At 34.7% G+C, this 24,358-nt stretch overlaps 1 protein-coding gene across 3 annotated transcripts in view; it reads right to left on the bottom strand.

Annotated features, from left to right (window-relative positions):
- LOC149804689 (cysteine-rich motor neuron 1 protein-like) overlaps positions 1-5,768 on the bottom strand; it is a 140,769-nt gene extending 135,001 nt beyond the window's left edge. For all 3 annotated transcript variants that reach the window (XR_016416460.1, XR_016416461.1, XM_089943091.1), the window contains exon 1: positions 5,286-5,768. Coding sequence is in view for 1 of the 3 variants with exons in the window: in XM_089943091.1 (XP_089799217.1) it covers positions 5,286-5,613 (328 nt within the window). In the remaining 2 variants the exon portion in view is untranslated. The remainder of the gene's footprint in view (positions 1-5,285) is intronic.
- Positions 5,769-24,358: the final 18,590 nt, after the last annotated feature.

The raw sequence follows: 24,358 nt of genomic DNA, 5'->3' as shown, positions 1-24,358 counted from the left end.
ACATAAACTGCATCAAGAACAGATTGATTTATGCTTATTGGGAATAATAGTTGAGTTGGATAATTTGTTTTGAATGGCACATTCAGCATTTAATTAACTGGATCAGGCCAAGGAACTTTTCCCATGTACATGAAAGTGTTAAAATGTGATGTCACATCACATTCTGACAAACTTAAATGTCCCATGAGGGTCAAACTGGTTGAATTTATGGAGGCCTTGCAAACATTCAATTATTTTACTTATTGTTTACCATTACACTACAATAATGAACATCAACATGAAGCTCATTTACATTAATGATATAGTCATTGTCTTTAATACTAAATCAATTATAAGTTGTTGTTGTTGTTGGGTTTAATGCCATTTTTCAGCACACAATAGGCTATACATGGCGGCAAGTATTAATGGTGGAGGAAGAAATCGGGAAAACCCCGGAAAGAACCACTGACCCACGAGAAGCTACTGGCAAGCTTTCTCACATACCCACATTAGCCGAATCCGTGACTCGAACCCTCGAAGACAGAGGTGAGATGGCAGTGATCTGTAACGGAGAGCGCTTTAGACCAATCGGGGCCCCTCAATTATTAGTACATGTCCCTATTAATATTAAATCAATTATTAATACAGGTCCCTATTAATACTAATCAATTATTAGTACAGGTCCCTATTAATACTAAATCAATTATTAGTACAGGTCCCTATTAATACTAGATCAATTATTAGTACAGGTCCTTATTCAATTAAAAATATCAACATGGTGTGTATTATAATTAAAACAACAGTGTCTACTTGTACCATAGTTACTAGATGTGAATGGTATTAACGGAATATTGGTTTACTATTGTATTTTTCTGGTGTTACTTTTTCACTGTACCATGATGTCTGCAGCTTCCATCAGCGAGGAATGTACAGAATTTCCTGGGATATCTTGTTACGAATTTAATGACATTAACATTGTATATTCATTATTCTTTACAAAATAGTCCGGAAACATAACTTTTGTTTACAAAACCCTTGTATCTGGCACAAATTACTGATGAATACTACATATATATTTATGATCCTTTCATCACAGGTTTGACATGTGTCACTATGCCGATGCAGTGGTCAAGCAGAATGTTGTGAAACATATTTCGACCAAATTCAGCATTCAGAAAAAATTTGGATGAAAACAAACAAACAAAAGAGACTCAAAACACGTCATGTTTTATTTTTTATTAGCATATGGGAATGTGCAAAGTATATTCATTCCTTTGTACAACTGATTCATCCTTCAATTTTCAGGAGAAAACAAGTGTACTCCAATTCAATTCAAATATACTGTACTAGGATCTACGCATTTTACGCCTGCCAGTTGCTGAAACATGGTGGTAAACCAAACAAAATAATTCACTTCAACTGCTTTCTGTGGTTTTAACCATATCAAACCAAACTAAACAATAACTTCACTTCCACTGCTTTCTATGGTGTTAAACCCCACCAAACCAAAGAATCACTTCACCTCAATTGCCTTCTGTGGTGTTAACCCCACCAAACCAAATTAATGTGTCACTTCACTTCAACTGCTTTCTATGGTGTTAACTCCACCAAACCTAATTAAAGAATCACTTCACTTCAATTGCTTTCTGTGGTGTTAACCCCATAAACCAAACTAACAAACTCTTCACTTCAACTGCTTTCTTACAATGGTGTTAACCCCACAAAACCAAACTAAACAATCACTTCACTTCAACTGCTTTCTATGGTGTTAACACCACCTAAAAAATTAAAGAATCGCTTCACTTCAACTGCTTTCTGAGGTGTTAACCCCACCAAACCCAACCAAAATAAAGAATCCCTTCAACTGCTTTCTATGGTGTTCACCCCCACAAAACCAAACTAAACAATCACTTCACTTCAGCTGTTTTCTATGGTCTCTAAATACTAAACAAAGTACTTGAATCTACCATATGTACATGCACATAAGTCCAACAGCAAATAACAATGACCCTAATTTACCATCACAGATCAAAGTCTATGTTGTTGATTCTACTAATTACTTCTAACAAACAGTTCAGACTCAGATGTGACCATTGATCATGGTCTGTGCAGCTAGATTCCACTTCTAAGCAATGTACCTATGCCATGTCATAAGATCAGGATTTATCACCTCCATGGACCTCAGTACTTAGTGTGAAAAATTGAGACATTCTTCTTTATTATTTGCTCACATGAGTTCTATCAAAACATAGAGTAATCTTGACCAATGAAAAGCTTGCCACATCACCCAAGTGATAAAGTCATGTGTCTTGATAATGTTGTGGATTTGACTAATACCTGGGGCACAGAGCACAATATGAAAAAAGATACAGATGTCCAATTTGTACACATTTTATGATGCTTTGCCAACCATGGGGAAAAAAAACAGTGCTAGGGTTGGCAATAAGAAACTGGGATTGTCAGCCAACTGGAAACACCTTTCTTGTTTGTTTGGCTGTACATTTTTTCTTGCCTGTCCTTGGTTTTCGGTAAGTGTGACAGTGGCATTATTAAGGCTTGTAATTTTGGCATTATATGTGATGTGATTTTGATTTTTAATGTAGCTTTAAAAAAAAATTGCTACGATGTCTGCAATGTGGCAGCTTATAGTGATGTCTAGCAGTGGGGCATCATGCCGCAGACATGTAGCATGATGTCCCACCCAGTCACATTATCCTGACACCAGGCTGACCAGTCCTAACACTAACCTCTTAATGCTGAACGCCAAAATGAAGCAGTTGTAAAGTACCATTTTTGTAAGTCTCTAGTATGACTCGGCCAGGGATCGAACCCACGACCTTCCACATCCGAGGCAGACACTCTAACCACTAGGCCACCAGAGCGGTTTGTGGCATTTTATATATATATCTTGAAAGTATCTGTAGTAGTCAAAACTTATAGACCATACAGTTACATTTTCCCCTGCTGTGACCTTGACATTAAGACAGGGTAATGAATGTAATATGTGATATACCATTTTGTCATAATGTATATATCCAAGCAAAGTTATGTGGTTTACACATTACAGCCCAATCAAGAGCACAGTAAAAGAATTACCCTTTTCCTATATGTCACCTTGATCATGGAGGTACACAGTTAATCAGTGATATGCAACTGGCCATCTAGTCACTATGTATAATACAGGTAATTCTGCATGAAAAATGACTTGCAAATTTACAGGCTGGCCAAGCAAAATGTTCACAGTTGGAGAAACAAGCATACACCATAATATAATATGCCCAACATAAGTTAGGTTTATAAAATACAACACATGCAATTTCCTACACTACCTGTGACACTATGCATCAAAAACAAACATTACACATCAATATTAGGTCATGATGACATATTTTTGTAACAACATTTCATTACTAATCATTAAGTCTGATGAACTTAAAAAAAATGTCTCAAGTTAAGACCTAGGATACGAGACATGCTCAAGTTTAGGGAAGAGGTTAATTTAACAGACATTTGCTCACTGACATGCAACTCAACCTAACTCTAACTATAGCCCAAATATTACTGGTGTTATAGGAACATGAGAACATTCAGGTAAGTACAACCTGAAAATACCAGCATTATTACTGTTACAGACATGAAAACAGTCAAAAGCATGGGGAAAAGGTACAAATTTAATTCAATAGGAAAAAATTAAAGGCATGCCAAATAAAAGAGGCCTACATGGCTCACATAATGTCCTATATGGATCAGAGATTGCCCAACTGGATCACTTAACGTCCTATATGGATCAGAGATTGCCCAACTGGATCACATAACGTCTGGGGTGTTTTACTGACCAACAAATCATAGTATGATGATTTCTGAAGAAATGTACTCCATTGGTATTGACTGTGTGTTATGAAAACAAACATTTCAACATTTCATTATATTTGGTATCTTTATCCATAATATCTGATGGCACATCACACGTGTGCCTGCAGAATAATTGGAGGGGAGGAGCAGCAAACATGATGAAGTGGTCAGCTATTCAATTTTTTATGTAGGCCAAATCATGTTTAGTGGTGAAATTGCGGAGTGGGAGCACCCCTTGCGTCTATATGCAGGTGCCCATGGCACATCAGCATCATCTGCCCAATACAGAAGTGGCTCAATGAATATGATGCTTTGTCAAAATTGGTAAAATTCTGTTAAATAAACTTTTTTAAATAAAGTTGTTTAAATGTGTTTATATTTTTACAAATAGGAACCATATTATATAATGGATTGGCAGAATATGTATAAATGATAAAGCCAGGATGCTTTCTGCCAACTTCATCAAATTCTACTGAGTAGAAAAGTAATCTCAAGGATTTTGTACTGTTTCAAATGGGTGCCATACCTGATGCTGGATTGGCATCATTTGCAAAACCATGCAAGGCTTTCAAGCCAGGATGTTTTCTGTAAAATTTTCTCAACTTCTATCATGCAGTTTTTTTGTGGAAAAATCATTTTAATATTATTCTTTAGTTAATGACAGTGGCTATATTTTAAGGCAGATCATGTGTTTGCATAAATATTTAAGACCTTTATGCCATAATGCCAGGCCCTATCAAATTTGCTACAATCATACAGCTTGTTCTTCAGAAGATCTTTAAAAAGCATTTCTGTTTTTAGTTACAACAGCCATATCTGATGGTAAATTTGCATCATGAATCAATTTAAAGGCACTTTATGGCAGGATGCTATTTGTCCAAATTGGTCACATTCTTCTAAGCAGTTAATGAGGTGGCCATATTTGATAATCTCTTTATATGGATCCATTCTGATAAATCCTTTACCATATCTTTGGACACAAATTTCTTCTCCTGTTAATTACCATTTGATTAGTGTTGGTACCAACACTTTTCATTTATTCACACTTTATAAGTTTCTTTTTTTAAAAGAGAGTTTGCACAATGAATCAAGTGTTAACATGAACAAATTAAATAACAAATCCTCTCTCTTCACAGAATTTCTCTCTCCCTCTCTCTCTCTCTCTCCATAGTATAGGAACCAATGCGATTCTCTTATTTTCGGTAAACCTGTCCTTGATTACCATCAGTGTTAAGGACAATCTGTAAGAAAATGACATTAACTTAAGTAGCGCGATATTAACGCAGATCTGCCGCACAGTGCGTCCAAATAAAAATCAACTATACAGATTACCATAAAACGACAGGCATGTATGTGCAGATACTGCAGCAACTTAACAAATGTAACGTGCAACAACAGTTTGCATAACAGATCTGTCATATAGTTATATACGGAAAATATGTGCAGACACTTACTTTGACAGGTGCCCGTCTCGTGACCTGTGACCTTATCGCCTGGCTTGGCATGAATGACACACTCGAGGCCATCGCCGCATGCCCCATCCTCGTCACATTTTCCTCCGCATCGCTCGTGCAACCCACGTGCACACATTAAACAACAGCCGCACGAGTTAACCAAAACTTGGTTAGTGCAATCAGCAGTTACCTCGGGGCATTTTATCGAGGTGCAAATATTCTTTGCATTGCATTTCCGCCACATAAACAACGTGACAAGCAACAATATCCCCACGTTGGTCCAGACAGAATAAAACGACGATGGGATTTTTTGGCGAAAAGTCGTCATGCCTTCATGAAGAAATATCAGCACAGACCAGCAATGTAATCATTACTTAATACCACACACCCTAAAAACGCGCAGATAACTGACTACGGTTCGCAATTCCAACATTCCCCCCGCCACCTTTCCAAACAAACACTGCCCCTATTACAACGAAATGAATTGGCTTATACGTATATGTCACAAGATAAAATCAGAAGGAGCCAATAAAATGTGAGAAGGCGGAGCCAGAGACCTGGATTTGAATGAAGTAAACACTTTCATAAATCGTGCCCACTCATCGTGTATACCGTATCTTATCAACTCTGATAACTTTATTAAGATAATACGTTTCGTTCCAATAAAAATAGAAACCCTAGCTTTGCCTCAACTATGCGGAAAATGTTTGATTCATGAGTCGCACCCTGCACTCTAGACGCTATATAAAATAAACATGCCTCTCGACAAATTAGACGTGTACTAAGCTCACGTTCGCGAGTATTAGGATATTGCGAGTCTTCCTTTCTAAAAATGTTTACTAACAGCACATATGAATTTGTATATTTAAACATGAACTACAGAGACCAGTTACGACTAGTCTGGTGATTGCTGGTTGTCTTTATTGTAGCTGTACTATTCGGTTGCAACATCATATTTGTGATGGAAGACGCGCGCGTGTGTGCGTGTGTGTGTGTGTGTTTTAAAGCCTTGTTACATCACTTTCGCTTTCTGACAATGCTTTCCCCAAACCGATGCAAGTTCGAGACTTCTATTCAAGACGTATGTTTTTCTCTGTATCTAATGAGCCACGGGGGGGGGGGGGCAATCTCTGTACGTTTTGTAGAAAAATGCGATCAAATCTGTCTGCATTAATGGCGTACGTTAAGTGCGTAATGCATTGCAACTCTTCTTTCGCAGTTTAATAGCTGCCAGTCAACCATAGGATGCAATAAGAGGTGGTATGCAGACTTATCAGACTCATCCTGAGACAAGGGATTGGGTTCATCAAACAGTAAGAGGTGGAGTAACTAATTTAATTTTACTTTAAAAAAAAAAAACAAAAAAAAAAACCATGGGCACGCCAGTGTTGTTGTTGTTGTTGTTCTAGAGTTTAACGCCATTTTTCAGCACAAGATAGGCTATACATGGCGGCCAGTATAACTGGTGGAGGAAGAACCCTAGAAAACCTAGGGAAGAACCACCGACCCACGAGAAGCTACTGGCAGGCTTTCCCACGTACCCGCGCTAGCCGAGCCTTGGACTCGAACCCAGGGCACGCCAGTGAAGAATCTGTGCGCTATATCATACTTGTAGTAAGTATGCTGAGAATATGTGCGCTATAGCACACTGGTAATAATTATGCTGAGAGAGCTAAAATATATATATATATATATATATATATATATATATATATATATATATATATATATATATATATATATATATATATTTTAATTCTCTCGTTTAAATCCCTTACAGGGTATACGAGAAATTAAAATTTGAGATTCATCAGGATTTGTGTTGCTCGTGTAAAACACACAACATAAATTTCAAAATTTATCATTTATGCAATATGATTAAGCCACAAAGTTACACTGTATTAAATTCACCTGATTTTAAAGAGACGATGGAAATATTTCAGGAGTTTTACACAACGGACAAGACAAGACTAGATTTGATTACACTCAGGCTGTACAGGTTAGATTACAGAGGTGGGCAAACTTTCCAGAGCAAGTGCCGCATACACAAATTTACACCTTGTCGCGGGCCGCATAGTTCATTGAGTAAAATAATTAATGTTTGAAATAGCAAAAACAAAAGATTTTTCTAAATAACATCTAATTAATTTTCAGTTGTTAATATGTTGTTAATATTTGAAAACTTAAACTTTAAAAGAAGCACATTTATTTGACAAACAGAGTAACATAAACAGAGTCAGTGCGAATGATGACTTGTTCCTAGGCTGCATGAAAACCCTTGGCGGGCCGCATGAAAGCCCTTGGCATGCGGCCCGCAGGCCGTAGTTTGCCCACCCCTGGGTTAGAACATATGAGGCATATAAGAAGAACATGAACATAGCGTGTGATATTATTATATAATGCTTTGAGTATTACAGGATTCGTTAACACAATATAAAATCCAGCAAATAAATTGTTTTAAATATCGTACGTTACCCGTATTCGTTAATTTATTATGCTTATAGAAAAGGAAGTATACATTTGTCTTTTATTATGAAAACAAGAACAAGACAGAATTTAATGATATTCATCCCGTATTGCTTGCGACGGACAGAGTGTGCAGTATTTTTCATTATAGGAAATTTAGCCCATCTCTTAAATTTCAGTGGGAAACCTATGATCTGCAACAAAGATGTTAAAAACGTTAAAATTAAAATAAAAAAACGTAAAAAAACGCATTTTTTTCTCAATAAATGAAAAACGAAAAAACGTTCCAGTAGTTTTAGGCAACATAAAAATCAATATTTTACTTATTTTCCAATGTATACACGCCTGGCCTACACTACCAGATATCAGCACTATGTTGTAGCATGTTTACGTAAGGTATCGTAGGCTAGCATCATAGATTCATTATTGATCGATATTTGTTATCTAGAGGATGACAGAGGACCGCCAGTACGGCCGACGATAAAAAAAATGGAAGTACCAAATATAAAAAACGCAAAAAATAAAAAAACGTAAAAAAACGCGTTTTTCGAGGTAAAATAAAAAACAAAAAAACGTTTTTATCATCTATGATCTGCAGTTCTAAACTGAATTCATTTTTATGATATATTTTCTGATAATAACAAATATATCTTTTCTCCGTACAAACTAGTATTAAATAACCTGTAATTAAGACCATTTGATGACGTATTGATGTTAGCTGCCCAAACTTTAATTTATTGATCTGTGCGTCGTTGTTCTACCGAATTTATTAATCATTTAACTAACAAAAAACATTGATTTCTCCATACGTAGTTCAAAACCCAACATCATCTCATATAGCTTTTATTTTCTACTAACCATTCGTTGTAATAGAAATTATCACCACGGTATCTGTATAAGAGAGGATACATACGATAATATATTTTCTTTCTTCACAACCACTAACCGATCTAACTCAATAGTTTATCATCCTACTTTTAAAGTTGATATTTAAGGGGAAACGACCAAGCTAGCAGTTTACCACATATTCAGGGGTACATTTTTTTTTACGTTCAATATGCTTCTGAAGAAATAAAGATGAGTTTATTTTCGACTATATCAAATTTCACAAATACCCTGATTTCACAAGCATATGTTAAAATCGGTACAATGATTTGATCGAACAGTTTCAGTTGACAATCAGTAATCAAATCTAGATTGTGTGTGCACTTTTGTGGTAAGTGCATAGATTTATTAGCTATGGATACTTGTCTATTCAGGACAATGGAGACCTTTCCTTTCTTGTGAAATATAAGACCTAAGTACTTATATCCATCTACAATAGCAATATCGGCATTGCTTATCTTAAATTTATATGTGTGCTTCTTTTTGGAACAAAATACGATAACTTTTGTTTTCTGTTTAGCTATCGCAATATCTGCTAAACATACCAACAGTATATTGCAAATCAGCAAAATTAACTTCCACAACTATAGTGTCATCAGTGTGTAAAAACAACATAGCATTTAACGTATTGACAACGTCATTATGTTTGGAAGGTACAGTGCATCCTCTACATCCGTTTATTAGAAGAAGAAAAAAATGTTCTGAGTAATTTTGGAATAAGAAGAACGATAATGGAGGGAAATTTTCTCCTTGCCTTACACCTTTTCACCTGAAAAAGAAAAAAACTGACAATTGTTTATTTACACAAACACGTTATTTATATAGTTATAAATACTTGATATAACATTTGAAACATTTTCGTCTGACAATCTTAAATTTAGCATTGGGGTAACAAAAAGTTTCTTACCAAAGCAGCTTACTAAAACAATAGGCCTGTAAATTGACATGTTGTATTGTCACCGTTAATTTTATAAACTGGCACAATGACATCTTTATCTGGTATATAGCCAGTATTCAGGATTATATTTTAAAGTTTTACATATACATTTAACTCTGCAGCAGTTGAGCATTTTATATACTTATTTAACATCAATTGAGCCTGCTTTATTATTTTTTAGACAGTTAAAAACAATTCGTATTTATTCGGCCACGTGCTATCAAGAGATAAAATATTTGCCTAAAGGTTTGGATGGGAAACTCGTAGGTTAGTGACGTAAACAAGACAATGCAAATGTTGACTTTTGGAAGTCGTTCTTTACAGAATATAAACTACAATATTTTAGAAAATATTCTGGTTTACAGATTTCATTTAAATGGTGATAACATCGAGGTTTACAGATTATATTTAAATGATGATAACATCAAACAAGCATCTTCATCCCCAATTGCAAGAGGTTGAAACAATGCTGTATGAGGAAGGGATAAAATATGTACTTTATTTGGTATTCCGCTAAATTCACAGTACATTAATTTTACAAAATTATCTATAGCGATTCAGTCTGAACATATACATAATTTATGGAGACCGAAGTCAGATAAAAACGACCGAGTATATGAAGTAAATAGTTTAGAATCTAACATAAATATGTCAAAATAAAAAATAAATCTGACTCGAACAAACATATGTAACAATTTAATAAAACAAATCTGAATACAACATAAATATGTCAAAATATAAGACAAATCTGAACTTTTACTTAAGTTTCAAACGACTAAAGAATATATATTTCAATATATTGAAAATAAAAGTGCCTCTTGTTTATATGGATATCCCACCGCCATACTGACAACATCAATAAAAAATATTATCAAGGATAAAGCATTATGGTAGCGATTCTATACCATTTTAACTGACGCAAAAAAAAAAACAACAACGTATACCACTCTGTCGGACAGAATTTAAGATATATTTACTAAGATCTCCAACTTCCAGCAGCTTGCACTAATATCAATCAGTTAAGGGAACAAATCAAACAGGTCAAAACAAAAGAATATACGCAGAATTTAAGAGTGGATAACTTAGCATTCTACCTATACATTACACAAGTATGCAAGAGGGGAAAAGTTCCGTTTCAAAGAGGATCATCCGTATAAGGAACACACTGTAGTCATGCATTTACACGAATCTTACAAAAAATGGATAAAATTTTATTTTAACAATGATGCATCTGTTCTCAAAATATTCAAAGGCATCGAATTGTTAAAAAAAGATGACATATACTATGGTTTTAAAGAAATTTGCAAAAAGAGCAAACCTATAGTTTGATGAATGAAGTTAATTCTAATATCCAAAATGTGTAAGAATTTGTTAGATATGAATACATTGATAACCTTCCAACCTACACAAACAAGTTGACATCTATAGTGGAAAGGTTTAACAAAATCGTACAGCTCGAATATGGAAGTGTTTGACTGAGAATGAAACAGGAAAACGGGGTGATAATTTTCCGATAGAGGTATATAATAGCACACGTTGCAGACCAACAAAAACATTCAGTCTAAAGGAAGCAAGTAGGAAAATACAATAAAAAATACTGAGATGTCTCTTCCACTGAGTGAAAACTGATACATTTAAACATTTAGGTGAAAATCGGCGAAACAGATAGAATTTCGAAATTTAGGATGTTATAACTTTGAGTCTGTGAAAGATAACAAGTTCTAAAATATGATAACTCTGGGCTTGTAAAAGATAACGACCTCTAGAATGTGATACCTTTGAGGTTTTGAAAGATAACGAGCTTTCGAATGTGATAATTTTGAGTTTGTGAAACATAACGAATTCTAGAATGATATAATTTTGCGATTGTAAAAGATAACGATAATGTGATAACTTTTTTTGGGGGGGAGGAGATAATGGCGGAATTAAAACAAGCATAGTGGATGAAATAGCAGAAAATTGCATCTGCACAACTTCACCAGTAAGCGATAAAATAGTTCACATGAAACACGTGGTAAGGCTAATGCAGTCTAAACAATGTACTCGTAGGGTAATAAATTGCATCACGGAAAAATTAAATAAATAACATCCAAAAATATGAAGTTGAATGGAACTATATTTTATCAGTCTGGAAACAGATACAATGTAAAAGAGTACAAGCTAGTCTACGAGGTTATGAATAAAATAAAAGGTAATCAAAACCTCATAAATGTCCATCGAATCAAAATAATATTTAACTACTCATAATTTCACTTAAAAGGTAGAGTAGTAATGCAAGCTATACCATCAATTACGCATTTGTCCAAGACAAAATGTGTAAAATGTACAAGTTAAACAAGAATCAGTTGATATGGAAGTTTTATTTACACCACATGGATGTAGTAAAGTTCCATGCGCAAAAAAGGCGTATGGATAAATGCTTTAAAGACACAATTTATTAATTTAATATTTGAAGCAATTAGAATTGAACTAGAGAAATAACTAGTATAATGACTTTTTGAAGTGTCTGAAAAAAATAACGGCTCAGAAGCAATCTGTACCAGAGATGAAACCAGTTGTAAAATATCACTAATAAGACAGAGAAACAACTGATAGAGAAAAGGGAAGAAAAAAAACGAAATACAAAATATCAGAGACGCAAAGATTGTGTAAAATAGCATCACTGTAGGGGAAACGTAACGAATATAGAATTACGCGAGAATGTTAAAAAATATTAAATAAAGACTAAATGCATTCGAGCAAGAAAAGCAAAATTTATATGCGAAGTACAGAAGAACATTGTTTTAGCATACAGTTTAAATGAAAATTACAAAAGGAAAGAAAGCGAATACTTATCATAGATTTCCGGATTCAGAAAACAAAGAAAAGCACCACTTCACCCATGTGTTGCGATTCAGTTTTATGGAATAAATGGGTGAAATGATATTTTGGCAAAATTAACAAAAACGGGCAGTGTGGATGGTATCATCGCATCGGTGTATTTCCAAATGATCATAATAGACAAAAATGTAATATAATTTACTCAAACAAACACAAATTTATTGTCTATTTCCATATGCGAAAATTTATATCTGAATATAAGATACCTTTAGATGATGATGATGATGATGATGATGCATTCAAATAAAAATAACCAAAGCATTCATTTTAAACAATTTAATATGACCTGCTGTGAATAGAAAGTTCCACCATAACATTTTTGAAGATACCGAAAGGGAAAAAACCCAACATACTTGATAATGGGCCAAGCACACATTCCACTGTACACGAAATTTTGCGGAACCCATACCAGCTATTTTGTGTGTGAGAGAGAGAGAGAGAGAGGGACATAGAGACAGAGACAGACAGACACAGAGACTGAGAGACAAAGAGACAGACAGATGGATACATACATACATACATACATACATACATAAGAAGCAGGTATCGTTGAACAGTTGAAAGCATCTGATAAAATGACATCTATGGCGGACGATATATCTTTTGGATATGCTGGGTTCAAAGCCGCTTTTGTGGCCTAGTGGTTAGAGCGTCCGCCTCGATGCATAAGGTCGTGGGTTCAATCCCCGGCTGAGTCATACAAAAGACTTACAAAAATGATACTAACAGCTGCCTCGCTTGGCGCTCAGCATTAAGAGGTTAGTGTTAGGACTGGTCGGCCTGGTGTCAGGATAATGTGACTGGGTGTCTACGTGTCTGCGGCATGATGCCTCAGTGCTAGACATCACTTTAAGCTGCCACACTGCAGACATGGTAGCGATATGACTGAAAAAATGTTAAAGCTGCGTTAAAAATCCAAATCACACACACACACACACACACACACACACTGGGTTCAAATTTGTATTTGCACAAATAATAAACATCTGCCGCAATCTTTGATTTTCCACCTATTAACATTTGATATTTACCTACAGCTCCATTTTTAAAAAAAAAAATATTGGGGGGGGGTTTGGATAATTGGTTGTTTCCTTGCTATTTTTTTGTTTTTGTTTTTGTTACTTAACTTTTTCGTTTTTGTTTCATCTAAAATCTGGTTTGTTTGTTTGCGATATTCTGTCTCCATCTCTGTCATAAAATAATATGGGCAGTAGCGGTCTTAGCGAAGTGCGAAAGGTACGATCGCAAGCTGGAAGGGGGAGGGCGAAAATTTTGGGGTTTGCTTCCAACAGATTATAATTAAAGCTTATTATTTTATAGTAAATTTGATTTTGAAAACAAACCTTCTCAATGAACAATATAACTTTTACTACAACATTAAAGTGTACTGTTAATTTAGCCCACTTTTATTTTGGGAATTAACCTTGACAAAGTATGCAGTTTCTCGTAATGCTGCATTCTTTCAAAGATCTTGATATCAGGGATTTTGCAACCTTTGCATGTTATCGCCTCAAAATGTTATCTGTTGATTTGCACACTTCCTAAAACGTTGGAGTGTACATTTTAATGCGGAGTTATCCAGTTAACACTTTTGTTCACTTAACCAATATCATTCAACACATCTAGCTTTGACCAGACGTTTATCCCGGCCAAACTCTAAACGAATAAGCATTATCTCTCTATACTGACATTGCTAATTTTATGTTAATTTCAGTAAAATTTGATCTGTAGCGCGGAGTCTTTATTGGTTTTGTACCAAAAATTTCAATTAGAGGTGACATATTGTCTTCAGAATCTAGTAAAGTTGTTAGTTATTTATTTGCTAATTGAGCTACACGTGTCTGGCTAGTCTAGTGATATTTAATTTTGATTGCAAAATAGTTATATATACCAATGTATGACTTTTCAGTATAACGTGTTTTAATCTAATTTGACTCGCCCAGCAGTTTCATATTCCTTACAACTCCGATACCGTAGCACCACAAGTCATCAACAGCGCTGTACTCCTGTTTCCATAATTTCTATTTACAGCTTCATTCATAAAAGTACATTGTTATTCAGTACACCTTTCTGAATTCAGTGGTAACTAATATTACTTAACCTGCACTAATTAGCTGCTATCCTATCTCCACCACACCCAGGATATGTAATCCGATTTGGCCCATCAGTATGAAATCTTTATTCCATTTATATATTGCAAGGTAGCATGGACATTCAATAGGTAGAATTAATTACGAGTTTGGAGTGTAGCTGGCGGAGCGATTATTAACTGTCTTAACTCTAATTATTTAAATCTGCGCAACGCAGGTGGCATGGGCGATTATTTTAGACAAGAGAATAACGCATCATATTTTGGTAACTTAGCCTATACTCGTGGACACTAACAATTTATACTAGGATCAAAGATCACATAGCTCACTTATACGAAACTTTTAGTAATCTCCAGCAGCCAGAGCAAACATTAATTATCAAGCAAAAATAAATTCCGACCACAGTGATCTTGACAATAAAACGTTGGCCCCTGTAAGAGAGCATAATATACATCAAACAATAACAAAACGAACTTAGGTTCCTGTGATATATAAACAGACTTCTTAAAAGCCCGATATTGATAGTTTTTTCAATCTTGAAGTGCTATTGGTATTTCAAACCGGTTTCATCGAGTGGATGAGTATGGTATAGCCAAATTTCATGTAAAGAACTAAATAAGTGCAAACTGTTATATTATTTACTTAAAAACTGTAAATGGAATGTACAGGTACAACCTGGTTTGCGGAAAATATATTAGCAAGGACCGAACTATACATTTACACTTTGTATTTTACGCACAATAGAAAACGAACTAGGGATAAAATTGATCAGATTTCGTCTATCAAAACTCAGCAGAACTAGCTATGGTCATTCCGCCCTTAATACACAAACAACCTATTATCACAGATTGATGTCTTGCCAGCCACTACTCGCATTCTTATCTGAGAACTATGACATAATCAGCCCTCTCTGATACTATTATTGCCCCGCTTTGATTATAAATTTACCAGCTGAACAACGCCAGTCGACACACATCCGTCGATTCTTGGTTGAAGAAAATTTACAACATAATTACACACGAATGAATGGACTTTATTCCTTGTCCTAACTTCGTTACCTTGCTAATTAGCGATTCAGAGTCACAGATTTCCAAACACAGAAGAAAAGCAGTTTTCAGCATAAAGATAAATATTAAATATTCATACAATTGTGTATCATAAGAAATGCATGCAATCATACACTACGTGATTTACATACAAAGCAACTAAAATCCGGACTCATTCAAGTATGAAATAATGTATGATATTCTTACAACAGATAGCACATGAATTATATAACATGCACGATTATTTTTTAGCTCAAAGAAAATTTGAGGTATTATTTTAAAACGATTAAATTCACAAATAATTACAAACTTACATTAATGAATATACATTGCATGCACTCGAGACTAACCTTGTGCTGTATTCAAGATTCACTCATGTTATATAACTGAATCTCTTTTTCGTGTCCCTCATTTTCCGACATACGTCCTTTAGGCAATCTTTTTAGCAAGAAAAGATACTTACTGTATTTTTTGGCAATTTCACCGAACATAGACTGATTAATATTACAAGCGGAACTATCTGAAAACCTTGTCTTCCGTCTGGGAACATACAACCCCTCGCTTAGCTTATTCAGTTAGGATTACTATTTTACCCGCCAAAAGCCGCCAAAACTATTTATCACTCCATCGAACTTAGAATAATCCTCTCCAGTCCGCCTTTATTAATAATTATTCTGGAAAATATAATTTTATGACACATGTTTTGGATATCCCCGAGCTTTCCTGGTTCGTCTTTACTCTGGTCGTTTTACCGCTATGACCTCGCGCTGTCATTGAACTCTATCTGTTCCTAACTGTTGACAGAGAGAGTCCTAATTAAAATTTAGTTCATGCTCCAAATATTAATTGTCACTAGCTACCAAATTAATCAGCAGGTTAGCCCATAAGTCAGTGTTAATGCTTACCTTTCACGCTGACCACCAGAGAAAGCATTGTGAAGTTATACTTCAGAACTTATTCTACAAAATGTTGCACCATTACACTTTCTGATCCTCTGGAATGAAACGCTGACAAAGCCTTTTGACTCGATGAATCTGAATTAACATTTACTTTATAAAAAGCCAGAAACGATTATATTTTGAGGGTAATGTTCATAATCCGGTTCAGTACTTGCCAGGGTAAGTGGCAGCCCTAAATGGGTATCACAAAACTGAGAAAGTGGTCAATACAATGTTAGAAATATAAATTTATACATCAATGAAATTACTAAGAACTAAATTTCAATAATAAATAAGCACATACATGTGAATGAAATAAAATAAACTCGAAAGTTTGAATAAATCCCTGTTTGAACGTAACACGTATGTGAAACTAAAGTACCTTTATGTTCGTTTCAGCAAATATGCAAAACAAATTAGGTTGTTAGTCCATTCAAGTACTCTGATACTCGATTGATAATGTTCGATAAATGTGTACAGAGCATTGTGGATGTTCCTTTACGACCTTATATAAGACAACCGACCAGACCAAACACATGCACCCCCTTTCCTTCGGTTAGATTCAGGCACGCCCCGTTATTCCTCTAGCAATTGGTACATTGGTACAAAGTATCACTATCGTACTGGAATTTTAATTGAACTTTGTCCAAAAACAAATTCTTCATACTTAATGCGATAAAAACCACCACTGTTTTCTTTCGTCCCTGTCTCTTTCTCATACCCCCCTAATTTTAACGTTTAGCATTATCATAATTTCGTTTTCGACAACTAACCTTGAATCTTTAATCCATAACTAATAGGCACATAACTGCACATCATGATTGAGAGGGACAGCTTTAGAAAAAAGATATATAGATCCACATGTTTTGTCATGAACAAGGGATCATTTCGAATATGATGGTTGAAAAATATGCTACACAAACCGAAAAAAGAGGCTATTTTGTAAGATTTCGAAATGGACCTTTCTTTTGGACCAAAGAAATGGTTGATTATATCCCGTGAGCACCTGAGGAATTTGTTTTTTTTTAAAAAACTGCAAAATAACATCAGAATCTTAAATATATCCCTGACTATATGTATCATGTATACGTATATCACTGACTTCATGCACTTTATGATTTTGAGAGGAAAAACAGACATCGCCAATGAATTTTCCAGGGTTGATTTTTTTCTACCTGTACGTTTCGTCTTCTAAAGTATGTATATTTGATTACAAAATGATAACGGTATTAGCACAGCAAAGGTTGGTGGAAAGTCTCTTTACTGCTACAAAGGCATGCTTTAGGAGTTTACAAATATGTTCGTCAAGCAGTACAACCGAACGGAATGAGTAAAAACATAGCTCGTGGCTTCGTAATACGGAAACTAAACACAAGCCAAACGGAAACTACTGTGCACACTTGCATAATTTGTTTCTGTCTGTGAACAGTGTTTTGCTAGATATACTACTGCAGTGTATTAACAAATGATCAATAGAATGATCAGTGAAAACCCTTTCGTGCTGGCGCATGAAACATTCAGATCATGGTCTATATTGTTCGTATATGCGGTCAACTCATAATCAGGGATATACTTTATGCATTTGGTCAGGAATATACATGATACGTATAGTCAGGGATATTCATGATACACGAAGTCAGTGATATACGTGTACATGATACATGTAGTCAGGGATATACATAATACATGTAGTCAGGGATATACATGATACACGAAGTCAGTAATATACGTGTACATGATACATGTAGTCAGGGATATACATAATACATGTAGTCAGGGATATACATGATAATATAGTCAGGGATAAACATGATACATGTTATCGGGATATACATGCTACATATAGTCAGGGATATATATGATGACATAGTTAGGAATATACATGATACATATAATCAGGGATATACATGATAATGACGTAGTCAGCTATATACATGATACATTTAGTCAAGGATATACATGATAATGATGTAGTCAGCGATATACATGATACATTTAACCAGGGATATACATGATACATATAGTCAAGGATATACATGATAATGTAGTCAGCGATATACATGATACATTAGTCAAGGATATACATGATGATATAGTTAGGAATATACATGATACATATAGTCAGGGATATACATGATACATATAGTCAGGAATATACATGATACATGTAGTCAGGGATATACATAATACATGTAGTCAGGGATATACATGATAATGTAGTCAGCGATATACATGATACATTAGTCAAGGATATACATGATACATTTAGTCAGGGATAACATGATACATGTAGTCAGGGACATACACGATACATGTAGTCAGGAATATAAATGATACATGTAGTCAGGTCTCTCAACAGCATTTTAAGATGAGCAATCTTGTACTCTTCACTTCCAGAACGCCCCATGCTATTTATGGGAATCACGACTATATGCTTGATAGTTTAGACGCTGCGATAAATTAAAGCTACCGTTCCAGTGGCCTGCATGGTTGGAGGTTCTGCCTCGGACACGGGAGGTCGCAGGTTCGAAACCCGGCCGGGTCATAACAAAGACATAAAAATGGTTCTTGCAGCTGCCTCGATTGCGGCTCAGGATTAAGTGGTTAGTGTTAGGACTGGCCGACCTGTTGTCAGGATACTGTGGCTGAGTGGAACATGATGCTATATATCTGCGGCATGATGCTCCAGTGCTAGGCAACAATATAAACTACCACAATGCAGATAAAGTGGCTTTTTGGCTAAAATTGTTAAAGCTATGTAAAAACTCTAAATCACACACACACAAATATACACACACAAAAGTTAAAGCTTTCTTAAATTGTGTGGCTTTATTTATCCATTTATTTATGGTATTAACTTACTTAATTAAAATCATTTAATTTCACATCTTTTTTAATTGCATTTATTTAATAATGTAAAAATAAAATATTTGTGTATACTAGATGGTTAGATTCATGGATTGATTGATATGCATGGGTATGTACGATTCAGATTTATGGATTGATTGATATGGGTATGTAAGATTCAGATTCAATCGGACCCTCGTCAGATTCATATGGACATAAATATATTGCTCTTACAAATATTGTTTGCATTTTTTAAATTTAATTAATGACGAAAACATCAGGAAAACAACCGAACTGCTACTGTGGTTTGTACACATGTGAAACTTATTTAGACTTGATCTAGTCCACCTGGATACTTGTAATTTTACTGATTAAAATGTTGTATTGGTGAAACGATTCGAAAATGATATCAGCCGTTCTACTGCATGAACTCGTAGACAGAAATGGCACGCCAATATGACTCTCTCTCTCTCTCTCTCTCTCTCTCTCTCTCTCAAGCGCGATAAAATTAAAAAAGAGAACAGTAATTATTTACTTTTAAGGAAGTTGTGCTTGGATATCGGACAGCATTACTTACATACTTCTTCAAGTAAATAAGAGGTTCTGTAATTGATTTTAAGAGGACTTTAAATCATCTGAAGACCTGTTTAATTTATTTACAGATTTGTGGGACCAATGTCGAACTAGAGTGGTTTCTAATTCTATTTGGGAGCTCTACAACTGAATTTACGTTCTCTCTTATTCATTTGTAGAAGTCTCTAATTGAATTTGAGAGGTCTACAATCTAAGTATATAGAGCAACAATCACTAATTAAGGACATTCATTGAATTAGAAAGGACTCTAGTTGATTTATAGCGCTTTCTAATCGATACATACAACTATCTAATACAATTGTTGAGTCTCTATTTCCTGTTGAGAGCTCTCTAAAAAAAATAGCTCTGTATTGAATTGAATCACCGCACATGGAATGTAATGGAGACTGTCATATCGGTCTTCTTATTTCCTATTTCATTAAGGAAGCATTTACTTCAGAAAGATCGTATTTTCTGGCAAGTTGAATCAAATCATCTTTTTTGAAAAGGTCTAATTGTTCCTAGGTAGGATTTGAAAGAAAGATTTCTACTTTTGATGACAATTTAGAAAAAGCTTGCCGATTTCACTAAAATTTCAAAAACTAGGGAATTCAAATTTCAAAAAACAAAGTTTTCTGAAATATTCTATCCAAAATTCAAAATTATCTTTAGGACGAGGTCCCCAATTCTTATGTCACGTGTTTACGCTCGAATAAACAGAAACACAAGAAAGAGTGAAAAACAACAAGCTTTGAAAAAATACAATAATTTGTTTCCCTGGAAAAATTCTGTAAAAATGAAAAAATATGAACTTAGGTTTTATAGAATCAAATCCAAAAATAATCCAAGAATAATACAAGAATAAAATTTTAGTAGTACTAATAACAAAATGTTCTACTGATTTCAAGTTCGAATCCCGACGAAGAATCCAATATGGAAGACGATGACGTATGCCGTAACCTGTAGTTTTGAAGTCTACAGTTCCTTGTAGAAACAAGAATTATCACTCAGGTTTTGGAAAGCTGAATACATTTTTTTATATATAAAAGCTGTCCTTATTCAACAATTTCACATGAGCACACGTATTTTCCAGGAAAAAAAGAATTAATCCTTTTGAACTTAATAATTCGAAATAACTCCAAACAGCACAACAAACAACTTCCAGTGTAAGAAAAAGCACAGCTTAAACCGAGAATAATTCTTTAAAACAAAGGTTATATATATCATATTCTAAAACGTAAACAGTGATCATGTTCTGGAAGCTCGTAGAAATTAGGTACTTGTTAGTGATCACGTCCACCCAGTGTGGCCCTGACGAAAACCAATCATTTTACTATAAGAAATAAAAATAATAATTGTTTACACCTTAAACTCTTAGTCCCATCATGATCTCGACAACAGCCAATCATTTTAAAATAAAACTAGAATTTGTTTACGTGGTTGCTACAAATTTTGAAACAAGGTCAGGATTTAGATCAACACCTGGTGTTTATAAAACGAACAGTCAGGGTCAAACTATTTTCTGAAAAAAGTATCATCTCTAGTGAATAAATTTACATTAAAATATCATGTAATGAAAAATAATTTTTTTTTTAAAAACTGACAAACAATTAAATTGAAATAAATATATATTAAACCAGATATAATTAAATTAAATATACGTAACAGATATCACATGAATAGAAAGTAAGTAAGTTTTATTGTACATCGCATTTCACTCCAGTATAATAGAAAGCTGCATGTGTTTATTGACAATAGTAAAAATTCAATTTTTTAAATATAAACTTTTAAGCTCGTGGATCATCTTAATTATGTCAATGAATTATTCTCGTTATTCATTATTGTTATTTCCAACAGACAACTGTGTCATTGTGTTTCTCATAAAATGTTGCTTAGGACAAGTCGAGGCCTAAAAACCTTTTATTAGGACTTATGTTCCATGTTTGCAGGACTGACCGAAATGTCTTTTATTTGCAACCAACATGTGCAGAAAAACCGGCGTACCACTCATAGAAACACATGATATAATCAGTTTCTAGCATTAACAGCGCTTGAGAAATAAACTTAACCACGCAATTTACCCATTAAGCATCAACTATGGCTTACAGTGAAGTACTTTTGTGACAAATCATAATGATGAATCCCACAAGCAATGTTCACGATTCAAAGTCTTACAGAATGTTAACACGATTGAGCCAAAAGTGAAAAGTTGGTCAGTGACATTTTGTGAGAGTGTAGTATGATATATATGCTAATTTGAAAACTCTTACAGAACAGAGCTTGAGAGCTAAACTTATAACACACATTTTAAGATTCTAAGCAAAGTATGCTAAGCGTGACATGTGCACCATAATGACCTACTTTTGTGATAACGGTGTTGTAATTGTCAAGATGGATCCACTCACGAAATTTCATGATTCTATTTATAAGAAATTTTGAGTGCGAAACATCTGAGCTAATCTCAAAAACGTAACCAGGAATAGACAAATACTCTATATGTAGGTACAGAATTAGCTCCTTCTTATGGGTAGGTGTTATGAAACCCACTCCAAACGCTCGTTTGCTTAAGGACACACGGTACTAATGGGAACCAGCCTGGAAATGGGTGACTAGAGTATATATGGGTCTGGCTGACCATGATTGGTTAATAATGTAAGTTATGCTTTAGGAAAACTAATCTTTTGAGAGCTTATCCCAGTTGTAAGTGAAAAAAAGAGACATTGTTTTATTGATGGAATTTCAGTCTTTTAACGGTCTTGAGTTTGGAACACTCATTACTAAAATTAGCACCTGGCTCTTTGGTGCGGAATTGAAAGCACGTTTCAAACACATGCATGTCCAGAAAATGCAGCGGCTCATATCATTTTCTCGACACAGAAGCTGACATCCAGCTTTAATCTATACTGATAAATAGAGGATTGATCATGAGCACTAAACAATTGGAAGTGATTAAATTTTTAATATCATGGTGTTTGCATAGGTTTACTATGGAAACTGAATTAGTACCGTGAGTCCTATAAGACAGAATGACTGATTCAGATGAAACGAGGTTATATGTATGCATATGCTTTTATATGCGGAGGATGTCGGCTTTGACTCAGTATATCTCTTCCATGTTGTAGAGACGAGCTAACAATAACAAAGTGAATCACGCATTAAATAAAGTTTATGGGTGTTTCGTGTAACGATTGAATACAGTGACTGTTTCCTACATTAAAGAGGGGAAATTGTGTCCGATCTGTGAAACTTGTTAAATTCAAATCATCTTTGTTACCTAAGAAATCCATAGTTGTAACAAGGTTATACTGAGAAATGACGATAATGTATCTAGTGCTAGCAAAATGGGATTTGTGTCGAATTCGGCAATGTCACACAAGTTTGTGATGATACTTATCAGGGGGTGCTTTGTCGTCGATTGTGTTACTTGGATCTCCTAAACAGATAGAATTTGGTAGCAAAACTTGAAATCAAACGAAAAAATCAACTTTGCTGAACCTGATAAGTCGAAATTTGCGATTGGAAATGAATTCGTTTTGTTGACGCTGTTCACTTTCTATTTTCAACACACTTAATTTGTTCGCACACCTGCTTAGCCATGTATATTAAAATTTTATTTGCATTGAATGATTTGTACCAAACGTTATGTTAAACACTAACCTCAAACATGACAGACTCGAGATAGAAAAGGTAATTATCAAGAGTCTTCTTCTGCGCTACCAAAGACCGTTGACCCCATGCAAAGTGGGTAACTTGCATGGTTCCTGTGTTATGGCGGTCTCAACTCCTAAATGGATTGTTTTTCGTTTGATGGTTAAAATATTTACATTCAGGTCTGGATAGGTTGGTAAAACCTAGTCAGCTACCAAGTTTTCTGAGGTTGAATTTACCATGGAATTTCTACTAAGTAGTTTACCGCATACTCTAGTAAAGCCATTTTGTTGATAGCTTAATGCATGTTATGTCATATGAACATATTATTAGTTTCAATACAATTGTCATTTGTGTGTCCTGCACAAAAACAAACCGTTTTTCAGTGTTATTAGTTATGGTTGAATTCTTACTTTTCTCCTTGCTGTCCTTAACTTAAAATTTAAAAAATAAACCTATTAAGTTTGTAATTTAATTGCTTATCTTCTCATACACACTCCATCATAAATACTAAAATACTATTTTGGCAGCCAATACACTTTCTTTGAACTGCTCTAGTACCCTATTAGTTAGAGCGTCCTCTCCGGAAGCGATAGGTCGGGGATTCGAACCCCGGCCGATTCATACCAACGACTTATAAAAATGATATTAACAGTTGCCTCGCTAGGCGCTCAGCACTAAGAGGTAAGTGTTAGGACTGGTCGGCATGGTGTCAGGATAATGTGACTGGGTGGGTCATCATGCTACATGTCTGTGGTATGAT

Source organism: Sinohyriopsis cumingii, chromosome 2 (genome assembly GCF_028554795.1).
Source record: "Sinohyriopsis cumingii isolate HCF-2022 chromosome 2, ASM2855479v2, whole genome shotgun sequence".
NCBI lineage: Eukaryota > Metazoa > Mollusca > Bivalvia > Unionida > Unionidae > Sinohyriopsis > Sinohyriopsis cumingii.
This window is presented reverse-complemented; position numbering and strand designations above follow the sequence as displayed.